At 34.7% G+C, this 13,821-nt stretch overlaps 4 protein-coding genes across 6 annotated transcripts; 1 reads left to right on the top strand and 3 right to left on the bottom strand.

The window, feature by feature from the left end:
- Positions 1-91: 91 nt before the first annotated feature.
- Positions 92-2,639, bottom strand: AT2G18630 (transmembrane protein, putative (DUF677)). Of its 2 annotated transcripts, NM_127419.4 has the most exons (3): positions 2,139-2,639; positions 674-1,880; positions 92-512 (listed from the first exon to the last, which is right to left on the bottom strand). In NM_127419.4, the coding sequence occupies exons 2-3, from the start codon at positions 1,837-1,839 to the stop codon at positions 497-499; spliced, it is 1,182 nt and encodes a 393-aa protein (NP_179453.2). In that variant the 5' UTR covers positions 1,840-1,880; positions 2,139-2,639; the 3' UTR covers positions 92-496. The 2 variants fall into 2 exon arrangements, with proteins under 2 accessions (NP_179453.2, NP_001325279.1); NM_001335601.1 differs by having other exon boundaries at positions 92-1,880.
- An 816-nt stretch (positions 2,640-3,455) lies between these two features.
- On the bottom strand, positions 3,456-4,819 carry AT2G18620 (Terpenoid synthases superfamily protein). Its single transcript, NM_127418.2, has one exon. It carries the CDS (start codon positions 4,674-4,676, stop codon positions 3,633-3,635), a length of 1,044 nt encoding a protein of 347 aa, NP_179452.1. The 5' UTR covers positions 4,677-4,819; the 3' UTR covers positions 3,456-3,632.
- A 3,164-nt stretch (positions 4,820-7,983) lies between these two features.
- AT2G18600 (Ubiquitin-conjugating enzyme family protein) lies at positions 7,984-9,826 on the top strand. Of its 2 annotated transcripts, none has more exons than NM_001335600.1 (6): positions 7,984-8,114; positions 8,421-8,542; positions 8,942-9,050; positions 9,144-9,222; positions 9,308-9,424; positions 9,519-9,826. In NM_001335600.1, exons 2-6 carry the CDS (start codon positions 8,428-8,430, stop codon positions 9,654-9,656), a joined length of 558 nt encoding a protein of 185 aa, NP_001324430.1. In that variant the 5' UTR covers positions 7,984-8,114; positions 8,421-8,427; the 3' UTR covers positions 9,657-9,826. The 2 variants fall into 2 exon arrangements, with proteins under 2 accessions (NP_001324430.1, NP_565440.1); NM_127416.4 differs by having other exon boundaries at positions 7,984-8,154.
- A 300-nt stretch (positions 9,827-10,126) lies between these two features.
- AT2G18590 (Major facilitator superfamily protein) lies at positions 10,127-13,048 on the bottom strand (the record flags this gene model as incomplete). The annotated part of the gene is made up of 5 exons (NM_127415.5): positions 12,995-13,048; positions 12,400-12,697; positions 11,304-11,635; positions 11,024-11,205; positions 10,127-10,725 (listed from the first exon to the last, which is right to left on the bottom strand). Exons 1-5 carry the CDS (start codon positions 13,003-13,005, stop codon positions 10,127-10,129), a joined length of 1,422 nt encoding a protein of 473 aa, NP_179449.5. The 5' UTR covers positions 13,006-13,048.
- Positions 13,049-13,821: the final 773 nt, after the last annotated feature.

The following is a 13,821-nucleotide window of genomic DNA, read 5'->3' as shown; positions in this document are numbered from 1 at the left end:
ATGGGTTTTATATCATGCTTCTGTCAAAATGGGCTTTCATAGACCACGTCTGTCACGTAAAACATGTTTCCAAATTAACGTTAAAGAACATTAAAACATTAAAACATCGCAAATGTTGCTTAAGAAGTAGTATTATGTCCCTATTGTCTATGAGAAACATCCCTCCCTCGTCTCATCAACTAACTCTTCACGTCCTATTTTTAAAATTGATTGATTCTTTAAGGATCCAGCTTATAATTTCTCCAAGCCTTGACTAAGCACATAGACATTCATTTATAAACATACAACACTGATTAAAGAAAGCCAACAAAATAAATGACATAGAAACCTTACAAGTGTCTCTTTAATTAAATGTATTAAACAAAGGTTTCCTCAGGGCAACTAATAACATTAGGTAAAGATTATCCTTTAGCTGTTCATAATACTTGTGCTAAAGATGACAAACCAACAATTTTCCAAAGCCAAACACAAATCTGAATCCGAATCCACATTCTCACTACATCATCTCCGTCCTGATATCAATCGAAAACACGAAAAAAAAACTCAATCCAAATCATCTATAAATCCTAGTGATGAATCATGTTCACAAGTTTGTTCTCTAGAATTCTATAGCAAAAACATGAAGCATAAGTTTACTATTCAGAGTTAGCTTTAGGGGCAAATGATTTCTTACCAAGGAGCTTCATCCTTCGGTGAACCAGCCGGGTATCGGATTATCCTCTGCAGAATCACGGTTCTCGCCTTTGTCACATCGCTACAATACTTACCCGCATGTTCCCCAAGTTCTTCAATGGTTTCAGTAAACACATCGAGCTTCTTCTTGATCTCATCTATAGCAAGCCTCACTTCTTTCTCCTCAGTAATAGCAAACTCAGCTTTCTTCAACAAAGATTCAATCTCTACTTCCACTTTACGCACAAGAATACTTATATTATCCATCTCCTTAACCGAGATATAAGTCCCGATTCTAATCGATGTAATAATCTCCTTCTGCCCTCTAACCACTTTCTCATACTTCGTCCACAAAGTGTTGCACCATTTCCCAACAGAACCTACAGGAACAGCCAATGCACCAGCTATAGCCGCCACAACAGGCGGTGCAGCCACAGCGGCTGCAACCACCGAGAAGATAAGCACAGAGACAAACGCAGTCACAAACACCATATTCGACACCCTTCTCCATGTTTTGATATTCCTAAGCCTCTTATCGAGTTTTCTCTTTAACTTATGAAGCTCCTCAAGCATCATAACCTGTTGCTTGTAAACCAAATCAAAAAGAGCAAAGAACTCTTTCGTAAACGGTTCACCAGCTACTTTAAACCTCTTAAGCTCCTCAAGAGTCTTCTCATACTTTCTATTCTCCTTATCCTCATTCTCTTCCTCAAACTGGTTAACAGCAAACTGAATAATCACTTGACTCCGCCTCGCGCGGTTAAGACAATTCTCAAGCTCAGAACAGAAATCCATAGTCTTTGCAGTACTTTCAAAATACAAATTCACAAGAGAGAACAAATCTTGATTGTTCCATATATCTTCTTTATCCTGCAATATAACTTTGACCACATCTTGATTCATATCTAAAAGACATTGTGTCACTTCCCTAAGTGAATCAAACGACAAAGACTTGATCTCAACTCCTGAAGCAAGCTTGTTGATGACTCTGTTAGTTCTTTCGTGAAGCGCAGAGTCAAAAGATTCAAGCTTTGGATCTTCACTACAAGCTCTTTCGTATGAGCTTAAATGCTCTGTGTACTCTGAGTTTATCTTGATTTGAACTGGCGTTGACGGTGAACCAAATTCAACATTCTTTTTGCTCTTGCTAGATTTTCCTCCCATCATTCTCTTTTCTATCTATCTATGAAAAAGCTTAAGCTTGTAACCTAATCAAAGAGCAAGAACGACAGATTAGAAACCAAACCTATCTTGAGCTTTGCAATGAGAAATGGGACAAAATCGAAATGGGTAATTGATTTATAGCTTAAAGCAACAAACTTTATGCCGAATCTTACGGAGCAATCTAAATTTTTGTAACCGACATTGAAAAGAGAAAACTTAAAGCGCAAGAGTAACTTACTAAAAATATTGCAGAGAATTAGTAAAAAAAGTGAAACAGAGAATTCAAGATTGATGTTAATTACCTGGAAATTGAAGATGATTTTTGGCTGGTAATGAAAATGCGATTGAAGTCTGTGAAAGAGACAGGAGCTAAAAAAAGGTGGTGTTTTTATAGAGGTGAAGAGAGTTTTGGTTTAGGGTTTTACTTTGAGTTTATGGAAGAAGAAGTAGCTTGTACGCTTGGAGAAGCTTGGAAGAGAGAGAAAATGCGGGAAAATTTAAGGGAAAAGGTAGAGATCTGAGGAGGAAGAAGATTTCTCACGCGGTTTTAGAAACAGTGTGAGAAAAAAGTCTTGCACTACTCTCGATTTGGTCTTGACGGACTCATCAATGGCACAAGGAAGACATGAAAGAACGAGGAAGGAAAACAAAAAGAAGAAGAAACTGAAGAAGAGAAAAGAAAAAAGTTTTTATCTTTTTCACTTTCTTTATTTTTGTTGTCTGAACAAAGACAAAATAATCACTAATCAGTCCTCGAGGCTTGAAAATTGAAGGCCCAAGTTTTCTTCTAGAATAGAGTAGAGTTCAAAGTAGTAAGAAAAAAAAGATTGAAAAGACTTCTAAATTTAAACATTTCATATTACATTATCTTAAAGAACACATAAATCAAAGTAGAGTTCAATTATATGAATTATATTGGCTCTAATGACATTAAAAAAATAATTACTGATTAGAGGGTAGTTTTAAAAGTACTTTTCCGAAAAACAGAGAAATATTCCAACCCACATTTTAAATAATTTATAGGAGATCTTGTATTGATTTTTTTTAAAGGGTCGATGATTTGTTAAAATTAGGTAGTGATTTATAAATTATTGAATTCTCTCAATGATTTTGTATCATGTCAAATATTCAGTCCTCACGTTTTCCTCTCTTTTTTAAATAAAAAAATAACATATAAAAACATCACTATCTAAAAATGAAAAATCTATTAGTCTATTTTTTGAATACTAAATACCAACAACTACCAATACGACATCAATGATTCAGATACTATTATGTGACTTTGGAGTTTGGACCACCACAAAAAAGAGATATTCTTAATTAATCAAACAAGATCCAAAAGTTTCAATGTTGAAGAAATTTTAGAGCAATCCCAATGGTTTAGAACTAATTAGTTCTTAATTTTGGATTTTAACTTTATTTTAAATTAAAATATTGTTTTTATTAAGTTAAGAAGAAACTTAACTAATTTCTACTCTAATGGTTAAGAACTATTGAGTTCTTAAGAAACAAAGATTCAAATTATTTCAAAACAATGTGTATCCACTCAAATCACAACACATATACTCTTCTTAGTTTTAAGAAAACATCTTAACTAAGATGTTTATTAACTAAGGTTTGTTGATTTCATTAACTTTAATCACTTTTATAGCTAAGATACATGGTTGGAGTTGCTCTTAACAAGTCACAACAACACAAATTTGAAAATATCATCCAAGAACACAAAACATAACAAGTGACTTCAATCTTTATAACCAGCAAAAGCCATTGTCGGAGAATACCATCTAACAGTTGAACTAATTCTGTCTTTTGGCAATGTAATTAGCCAAAGCTAGTAAAGGTTTAACTCTACTCGAATCAAACCCATGAAGCTGTTCGTGAGCATCGCTCAACAACTTATCTGCAAAGTCTTTAGATTTCTCAAGACCCATTAGTTTCGGATACGTCAGCTTATCGGCAATCAGATCTTTTCCGGCGGTCTTTCCCAATTCCTCCGACGACTTCGTCACGTCCAAAATATCGTCCACCACCTGAAACAACAATCCAATGCATCTCGCGAATCTTCTCAGCTTCTCAACTTCTTCATCAGAACCACCACCAACGATGGCTCCTAACACCGTAGCCGCCTCTAACAACACGGCGGTTTTATGAACGTGGATAAACTCAAGAACCTCTAAGCCGACGTCGTTTTGGTCCATTCCTCCACTGGTTAGATCCACTACTTGACCCGCCACGAGCCCTTTTGATCCAATGGCTTTCGCTAACTCTCCGATTGCTCGAACAACTCTAGCCGGAGAAACAGCCGTTGACGTTGCTAAGTGCTCAAACGCGAACGATATAAGCGCGTCTCCGGCTAAAACCGCGACGTCTTCACCGAAAACTTTGTGGTTCGTTGGTTTTCCGCGGCGGAGATCGTCGTTATCCATACATGGAAGATCGTCGTGGATCAACGACATTGTGTGGATCATTTCCACGGCGCACGCCGCCGGTAACGCCACGGATTCTTCGCCGCCCACTAACTCACACGCTGCGATACAGAGCACGGGTCTCACTCGTTTGCCTCTGGCGAGAAGCGAGTAACGTATCGCTTCATGGATCTTGATTGGTTCTCGGAGCGAGACGGCGGAGTCGAGAGCTTCATTGACGGCATTAGCTTTTCCGATCATGTATGACGTGAAATCGAAATGGTTGTGGATGATACCTTCGTCTCTGGCGGTGACCGATAAAACGGTAGAGAGCTTCCGACGGAGAAGGAAAGGTTGGATTTTGATGAATCCGGGTATGGATGCGGAGCTGGATATTTTAACTGATGGAAAAATTGATAGATTGAGTGTAGTCATGGTGATTTCTCTAAACTCAAGTTTTTTTCTGTTTACTTTGAATCTTTTTTCTTTTTTTTTCGCCGTTTACTTTGAATCTGGAGTAACGGATAGGTGGGTTTAAGGACGATGATAATATATATGAAAGTGGCCAACTCTCTCCATATGATTGACACATCATCACTTTACCATTTGCCATGTGTCTATTAAATAATTAATGTAAGCTCTTCAACTTTTAATTTATAGGTTAATGATATATTTATTATTTTATTTTACATATTTAATTGTATTATTACTAAATTTATTTTAATATTACATGATTTTTCAATAAACCATTTTAATAGTTTTCTCATACCCGAAGATTTTTTTTCTTGTAATCCAAACTCAAAGTACGAGTGTATAATAGTTGTGGATTACTTAATGATTTGAGTAAGTTACTCTCTTAAATTGATATTTATATTCTCTTAAATTGATATTTATATTCTCTTAAATTGATATTTATATAATAAACCACTGAGGGTGAAGAATACGTAAAAAGCTCCATCATCAAATTCTTAGGTTTTTAGAATCCAACACTACCATCTGTTAAATTGGTTTAAAATCAACGTTGTTTCTGAATTATGTGTATGATGCATTGTTGAGAATGTTGTTAGAATTTTTTTTAATTAAAATTGAATCATCGAATACGTTGTTATATTGCATAAACGAATGCTTTTTTCAGTTGATACTTTTTTTTTTTTTTTTTTTTTGTCAAACAAGCCTTGTATTTCATTCAATGCATCTCCTAAAGGTAAAGTTTACAAGATCTTCAAGCATACAAAGGGTTAAAAAAACTCCAAATAACGAAAGCTAACAACAAGGAAAAAAAGATAGGTTTGATAAGCCATAGAGGAACGGAGACAGAAGCAATCAAGCAACAAGCCACATGCGACCTCATGGTGTGTCATAGACACTTCCGCGACCACGTCGGGGAGTTTCGGATTACTCATGATCGAGAAGACTTGATCTTTTGACTTTAAAAAAATGTCCTTTGTCTTATGGCTCGTCGGCAAGAAATGCATTGTGGACGTTGGGACCAATGGTAAGAACTCATGGAAGGTAAGAGTTTTTTCGGGTATGAGTTGGAGCTCAAGCTTTAGGGTTAACGGATATAAAATATTGATGAAGATTTGGTAACCACCACTCCATGGAGACGGGATCATAATGACATTATTCATCAAACTTTTACTTTCAAGAATAGTACCCATGATGTAGCTAAATATATCAAGTATGAAATCAATAATAAAATGAATCGGAGATGAAAACTTGAAGAAACTACGGTAATCACTGCTCCTTAGAGACGAGATCATCATGCCGATCTTCTTCAAGCAATTAGCAACATGAATAGTACACCTATAGATTCTAATGGCAAGGTTCTCAAAGGATTTTTGTACCAACATAGCAGCAATGTTCGATTATGATTCAATTGATGTCCATTAGCAATTGGTATCATGAATCGATGCAAATACAAGCTAAGAGAAGACAAAAAGGAGTTTGGGTCAAACCTATGATTTTGCGGAGACCGTTTAGAGGGGCTGGGCCAATGCATTAGTGGAGATGGGCCATTGTTTTGGGGGATGGGCCTAAATTTGGTTAATGGGCTCGAAGAACAGTGGCCCATTAAGAGGAACCCTAACAAGGCAACAGTGTGGCAGAGGATGGTGATGGTGCGACGGATCTGAGGCGGCAGATAAGAACTCCGATAAACGCTAAATGATGCTGGTGGGAATAAGGTCAACGTAGATGAGATACCCACATAAAACAGGTCGGAGGTAAGGATGGTGTTGCATGTAGAGATCATAGCGGTTTTAGATTGGAAAAATTGGGGCTGTTCTGTTGGTGGAAACTTCAAAAAGATGGATGCGGACAAAAGCTGAATAGAAGGAAAGATCATCGAGCATTTCCTCTGCCCTCTGTCGTCAATGAACGGCCGAGGAAGTTAAACGATTGAAGGTTGGGTTGGGATGATTGAGATAATAGCCAGAGAAGAATTAAAAATATGAAGAGATAACGAAAGAAGTGAAACGAAGAAGAGAAATCCCGACGCCGGTGAGCAAAAGCATCACCGGCGCCGGAAGGCGAAGCTAGGGTAGTCTCCTCGATGTTAGTGTCTGGGAGAGTCCTTAAGTTTATATAATGTCGTCATTCTAAGACTTAGATTATCTCCAACTCCGCTACAATATTCATCTCCAAACTCCTTCAGTTGATATTTTAATGTTGCTTATTGCATAAGTGAATGATTACATAAATAAAAATTATATTTAAATTAAAAATAAAAAAAATCTGAAAAAACCGCGGCATAACGCGGGATGATCACCTAATGTTTAATAATTTGATTAAACAAGAACAATTTGCTTTCATTTGTGATTGTTTATCTTATCATATACACCTCGTGAGACATGACGACACCACTAAAATATTGAAAATTCGTTAATAAATTTGTTTCTCTACGGATCTGGATCTTTAGGCACATGGAAAAATTAATAGATTTAGAGTAGTCATGGTGCTTTCTCGAAAAAGTTTTTTTTTTTTTTGAACTTTGAAGTGGAATGTCTAGACCCTTGTGGGTGGTTTAGGGATGATGATGTTCAATAATTTGAAAAAACAACCTTCTAAATCGATTATGAGGGTTCAAAATCTAATCTAATTTTCGAGAAAGCTAATTAACGATTTTGAGGTTTTTTTTTTTGAAAATGATGTCTTTTAGCTAATTATAGAAACTATTAACGGATACCTAACATTGTCTGATTAGTCCATTAGGTAGTTAATAATATGTTTTAGTTGGTTTTGTCAACGAAAATTAGTGATTTAACTTAAAGTTAACATAAAATCAAGTATTTTATTCATCAAATTTAAAATTCATGGTTTAAATCAACGAAAATGGATAATTGATGATTTAAATGGTATTTTTCCCCTCATCTTCTTCTACCATGACTTGAACTCATGCGGTGGTGTTTAGCCCTCATACCAAATGAGCTACAAGAACAGGCTAAATGGTATTTTTCTTACTGTAAATGATGTAGAGCGTTGTATTATGTTTTCAAGTGAGAATGAAAATTGACAGACAAAAAAAGAAAAATACCAGAAAAAAGATATGTGAGTAAAGCCCAAAAGTTTAGTTTTTCTACAAGTTGCTTTTGAAACGATGGATGGGTATGTCAGTAGGCCCATTTAGTTTCGTTAGGCCTAATAAAATGAGTTTTTCCTTTTTTTTTTTTTTAATATTTTTTTGAATAACAGAAGGTTCTGAGGCGAAACCCGTAATCTTTCCAGGCCCGAAACCACAGCACGTAATATTAGTTTCGGATTTTCATTATATATATAGTTTGAAGAAGGGTTGTAATTTTTTCAGAATCAGCTTACGGAGAAAGCTACGTTCGTTCGTTCCTCGTCGAACCAAATCAATAGTGAAGACGAAAGGTTCGCTCATCTTTGTATTGATCTAAAGAATTTGCAACTCGTAAGCTCTCTCCGATCTCTTCGTTTTCACTTTTCGTATCTTAGTTTTTTTTTTGTTTCTTCCTTCCGATTTGATAAAATCTCCGATCGTTTGGTTATCCGAAGAAGATTCATGATTTGTTTCATAGTCAATTTTTAACTAGTTTCGATCTCTCTGAATGAAATTTCGTTAGGGTTTTGAGTGATTGTTCTGTTGTAATTCATGAATTTTCCAAAGAAACTTGTGTGAATAATTGTATGATGTTGTTGATTGATTTGTGAGGGTAGAAGAACGATGATTGGGTTATTCAAAGTGAAAGAGAAGCAAAGAGAAGAGTCTCAAAGTAACAACGGAAGAGGAGCTTCTACTGTCAAGAAGCAATCTGCTGGTGAACTTCGTCTTCACAAAGGTTCTCTTTCTCTTCCTTCTCTCTGTTTTTTTTTTTTGCTTTTGATCTTATTCACTGTCTAATGTTGACCAATTTGTAATTTCTCTGTAGATTTCTAGGGTTTTATGTTGTCTTCTAGTTGGTGTAACTGTAAAATCTCTATTGAATTTGGTTCGTTATGTGTTAGAACTATAAGATTGTAGAGGTTTTATGTTGTCTTCTAGTTGATGTAGTTGATACTCTCTCAGTGTGTTTTGACTTTCTTCATCAGGTTTTGCTGTTGATCTTATTCAGTTTCGATGTTGAACAAACTGTAGATTTTAGGTTCTTTTAGAGTTATCACTATCAAGTATTTTTAGGGTTCTATGTTGTCTTCCAGTAGGTGTAACTGATAAATCATCTCTGTTTATTTGTGCATAGATATATCGGAGCTGAACTTACCAAAGTCTTGTAAGATATCTTTTCCGAATGGGAAGAATGACTTGATGAATTTTGAAGTAACCATTAAACCTGATGAAGGATATTACTTGTAAGTAAACAAAATCTCTATCTTTCATTTTTGTTTTTGGGTCCCTGAATTTGCGCAAAAACACACTCATTCGTTCTTGTTATACCTAAACAGGAGTGGTAACTTTGTGTTCTCATTCCAAGTCTCTAATATGTACCCCCACGAAGCTCCTAAAGTGAAATGCAAGACCAAGGTTAGGCTTTTTTTCCTCAGTCTCTGAAGCGTTTTATGTTGTCTGATATGTTTATACAGAATGCTAAAGAATGTCAATGTTGTAGGTGTATCATCCGAATATCGATCTAGAAGGAAACGTCTGTCTGAACATCTTGCGTGAAGACTGGAAACCGGTTCTCAACATAAACACAGTTATCTACGGTCTTTTCCATCTCTTCACGGTAACAAGTTCTCCCTGACCGATGATACTCCATTGATGTTATTATCTTGGGCCTTCTAATCTGAAGACTTGTTTTGCTTTGTTTGTTCACATAGGAACCCAATTACGAGGATCCTCTGAACCATGAAGCAGCTGCAGTGTTGAGGGATAACCCGAAGACGTTCGAGTATAATGTCAGAAGGGCAATGATGGGTGGCCAAGTTGGCCAAACCTCATTTCCTCGCTGCATGTAGTCTGTCTCTGGTTCGGTTTCATAGCCCTTTTCTTCTTCTAAAATTTTTTGTCTTGTCTACTCTTGTACATTGAGACCAAGAGATTTTAGGAATTTTCTGAATGTTTTTAAATATTAATTTAACTCCTCTACCGCACAATTCTTTTTCAATTCACTACCAGATTATAGCCAGATAATAATACTTGCTTAACAACGAGACGTCTGCCATATATGAATTACACGTTGGTGATTTTGTGTATTTCATCAATACATAAAAACAATTCATGAAAAAAGTACTAGTATAATTTTAGAAAATTTTCTTGTCTCAATAAAGTTTTAATATATCGACTATCACAAAAATATATAAATTCCTAAGAGATGTATTAATTCCAAAAAAGGGATTTGAATATGTAGATTAATTTTTTTTATCTCAAATAAGAAATATCAGAACTACTAAAACAAAAGCAATTAGGATGAGTATAACATTAATTCTCATGCCATCTCTACTTCCCTTGAACTAGTAGTTCTATCGATTTTTCGATCTTTCCGGAAAAGGAAATGCAACGGTGTGTAACAAAGACAACACAATCCAAACGGGAGAGCCATCATCCACATGATCCCTTTCCCCAGTGCCTCAGCCTCACGACCAGAGTCGTTAACATGATCAATTCCTTTTGCGTCAAACCCAAAAAGTTTTTCCGACATGATCCCAACCAAAGGCGCACCAAATGACGAAAAAGTCACTTCGAGTGCACGATCAAATGCATAGACCATGGTTCGATGCTTAGCAGGAACAATCTCAGCTAAGATTGGAGAGTTAATGGCTGGTCCACACCAAGTTATGGTCAGCCCCATAAGAAAGAGAGTGACCAAGAAGATGTAGAAACTGTTAACGGACTGTGGGATCATTCTTAAAAGAACAATGGAGAACATAGCTCCCATGAAAACGCTGAATTGTGCGCAAATCAATCTGCCCGAGTTTGGAAACACACGAGACATTTTATCCGCAATTATTCCTCCGACCAATGATCCTATTGCTTGTCCGGTGGCAAATATTCCATTGAGGAGAGCCGCCTGATTATGATCAAAACCTGGAAAAAAGAACTTTGAGAATTCAGAGATCTTTTTGGTTTATTTATCTAAGTTAAGAGGATATATATGTTGTATATAGTAAATGTATTTTGAAAAATAATCAAAAAATTTAAAGTTGTACTCATAAATTATATTATATTTTGTTTTTAGAATGTATCCCTAGTAACAAAGATTTGGTTTTGTTTGATGTTTAAGGGGTTAAGGATTTAATGAACCATTCATGTTAGATAGAATATATGGTTGGTTCATGTTTGATGTTTGATATAAAAAAAATATACGTTTGGTTTGGATGAATACCAATGAGTTCGAACCACATTGTCCAGAAAAGCATTGCATTCCACGGCACCGAACCCACGATTCCTTGCAATACGATGATCTGAAACGTTCTTAACTTGGTTACATCTTTTATGGCCACCCACGATTCCTTCCAAACCGAAGAGCTCGGACTCTCCATCATTGTACCACCATTGTTTTCATCTCTACAAAACCACATAACTAACTCAAAACCAATAAGCAAAAAACGCTTTATTGTCATGTTGGTGCTATATATAACCAAGAATGTAGAGATTTATATTACCGTTCATGTTGATCATCGTGATGAACAATGACGCTGCTAGTCTTCTTTTCTCTCGGGTCACTGACAAAGAAGAAAACGAGGATCCCGACAATCGTACTCAGCGTGGCACTCAATATAAAGGCGCATCGCCATCCTGATATTCCAAAGAAATCATGACCAGCCATGACCGTTGGCACGACGGTTCCGCCTATACCTCCAACCGTACCAATCAGATTCCATAAACCAAAACCAAAACCTCTCGAACTCTCCTTAAAGCTATCCGCGATTATCGACTGAAGCACCGGATAAACAATTGCATGTCCAACCCCATTGAATGCTACACCAAGGGTAACCTAGTTCAAAAAAATGAAGATCAAATCCCAACCAAACATACATACATATATTATATAACCATTTAGCCATTCTACATGTTTTCAGGGTCATATCTAATCTTTTTTAAAAATTCATATTTTATGTCATATTTATAGGAAAATTAAATACAAAAGTCCTTGTGAGTGATTTATAAAAATTTCATATTTTATATCTAACAGTTTTATAATTTTTATGAACCAAAACGATAGAACTTCCAAATTATTTATATCATAGTCATAACAGTCACTTTGTTGATTTTTTTTGTACTTTTATAGAAAAAGCAATTTAATTGCTGACAAAAACATATGTTGACATGTAAACAAAACAAATATAAGTTGACACACAAGTGTTTTATCTTAAAAGTATCTTTCTTCCTTTTAACTTTTAAGTTTTCGTAACAACTAGTTGTTTAGCAAAAAAAACAACTAATGACTAAGTTATAATTTCTTTTATATAAAAAGACACTTTTACTAGAACTTAAAAGTCTCAGTAATTCTAATTCTCGTTTCTGTGATTTTATTATAGTTAATGATATATTCTTTTGTCTGAACTTTCATTTAATTTTTTATTTGACACATTGATATTTTTGGTTATTGCTTTTGTCATATTTGTAAAAGAAAATTACCAAACATATAATGTTTCTAAGATTTATGAACTTCGGTGCAAAAGTTTAAATTGTAAGAGAAGAAAACTTGAAGTTAATGTTTTGTGGTAATTAATTAGACTGAAATTAATGGAAAAAAACCTGGATGAAGTAGCGGCTGACTCCAGTTGCAACAGTTGATGAGACCCAAAAGAAACTTCCGAACGCAAAAACTGTGGGACGATCATAACTGATGGCAAATAAACCGGCTAAAGGCGAGGCAAGTCCTTGAACAATATTTCTTATAAACGAAAGGAGTCCAATATCGGACAGCTTTGCATGGAACGCTTCTTTCAATTCTTTGGCAGTTGAAGGAATGAGTTTTTCATCTGCTCGTTGCATCATAGTCGCTAAGTTGATGATAATGAGAGAAATAGAGATTCCATATATGGTCCCTGATCTATGAACATTCGGCCAAACATACAAAACAACAACATTTGTTAGAAATTGTAAGAAACATATGTGAAGAAATGAGAAATATATGGTTTATCTATTTAGTTTTTAATTGAATTTATTTCATGTGTGGTTTAAAATTGAAATATAGAGTCCAAGTTGACAAAAAAAAAAAATCAATAGAAAGGTAATTAAAGATAGAAATAGGGCCTTTCACTAAGAGACTGGTTCTAATAGAAGAATAGTATGAAGGTGAAGACGAGAATGAAGAGGATTTCACTAAGAAAAGGGTAAAGTTGTTTACTTCATTTTCATGGTTTTAGTATGAAGATGACTGGTTAAGAGAAATGAAGAACAATATATTTAAAGTAACTTCTATATAAAAAAAAATACAAAGGGGAGTTTACATGATTTATAGTCTACTTAAGAAAATATACATTGCAAAAAATAAATAGGATCGTTTACTTTTGTGTTTACTACTTATATTTGGGTTCCGAATAATATAAGAAAATAATCACATTTAGATAAAAATATAAAAATAGAGGAAGAAGATCTCAATTTATTAATGGTTTTGTTTTTTTCTTAAAAAGTCATATTTCTAGATTTTATTAGATTATATTATTTCTATATTAGATGATGACTCGCATAATACAAATGTAAGAAAATCGTAAAATTACTGATGTTGGATTTTTATTGGACGTTCACAAGATTGTGAAAACATTCCGTGATTTAGTAAGACTCTTACTACCAAAAAGTCAAAAATATTTAATAGTTAAAATTTGTATCTAAATATCTTTTTAGTAATTTTAAAATAAGATATTGGTAAATCTATATAAATATAGAAGAAGACTATTAACTTTTAACAAAAAACTTTACTTCTAAACCAAAAAAAAAAACATTTCCCTTTAAAATAAGAACTTTATGAAACTTGAAATGATTCAATTTATTAAAGGTTAAATGGCTTCTGGTGTTGTTTTAACCTTTTTACACTGATAATTATGTCGAAGAGTGTGAAAAGGTAAGTGTATAAAATGTTTTCATATTAGTTTTGGCTTTCGACTTTATCCTTCATACAACATTTTATTCACAAAGTAATTAAAGACTTTTTTTCCACCGCATTGTAGAAATAAT

The sequence above is a fragment of the Arabidopsis thaliana genome, chromosome 2, assembly GCF_000001735.4.
Source record: "Arabidopsis thaliana chromosome 2, partial sequence".
Classification (NCBI taxonomy): Eukaryota; Viridiplantae; Streptophyta; class Magnoliopsida; order Brassicales; family Brassicaceae; genus Arabidopsis; species Arabidopsis thaliana.
The sequence above is the reverse complement of the archived record's forward strand: the minus strand, read 5'-3'. Positions and strand labels throughout refer to the sequence as shown.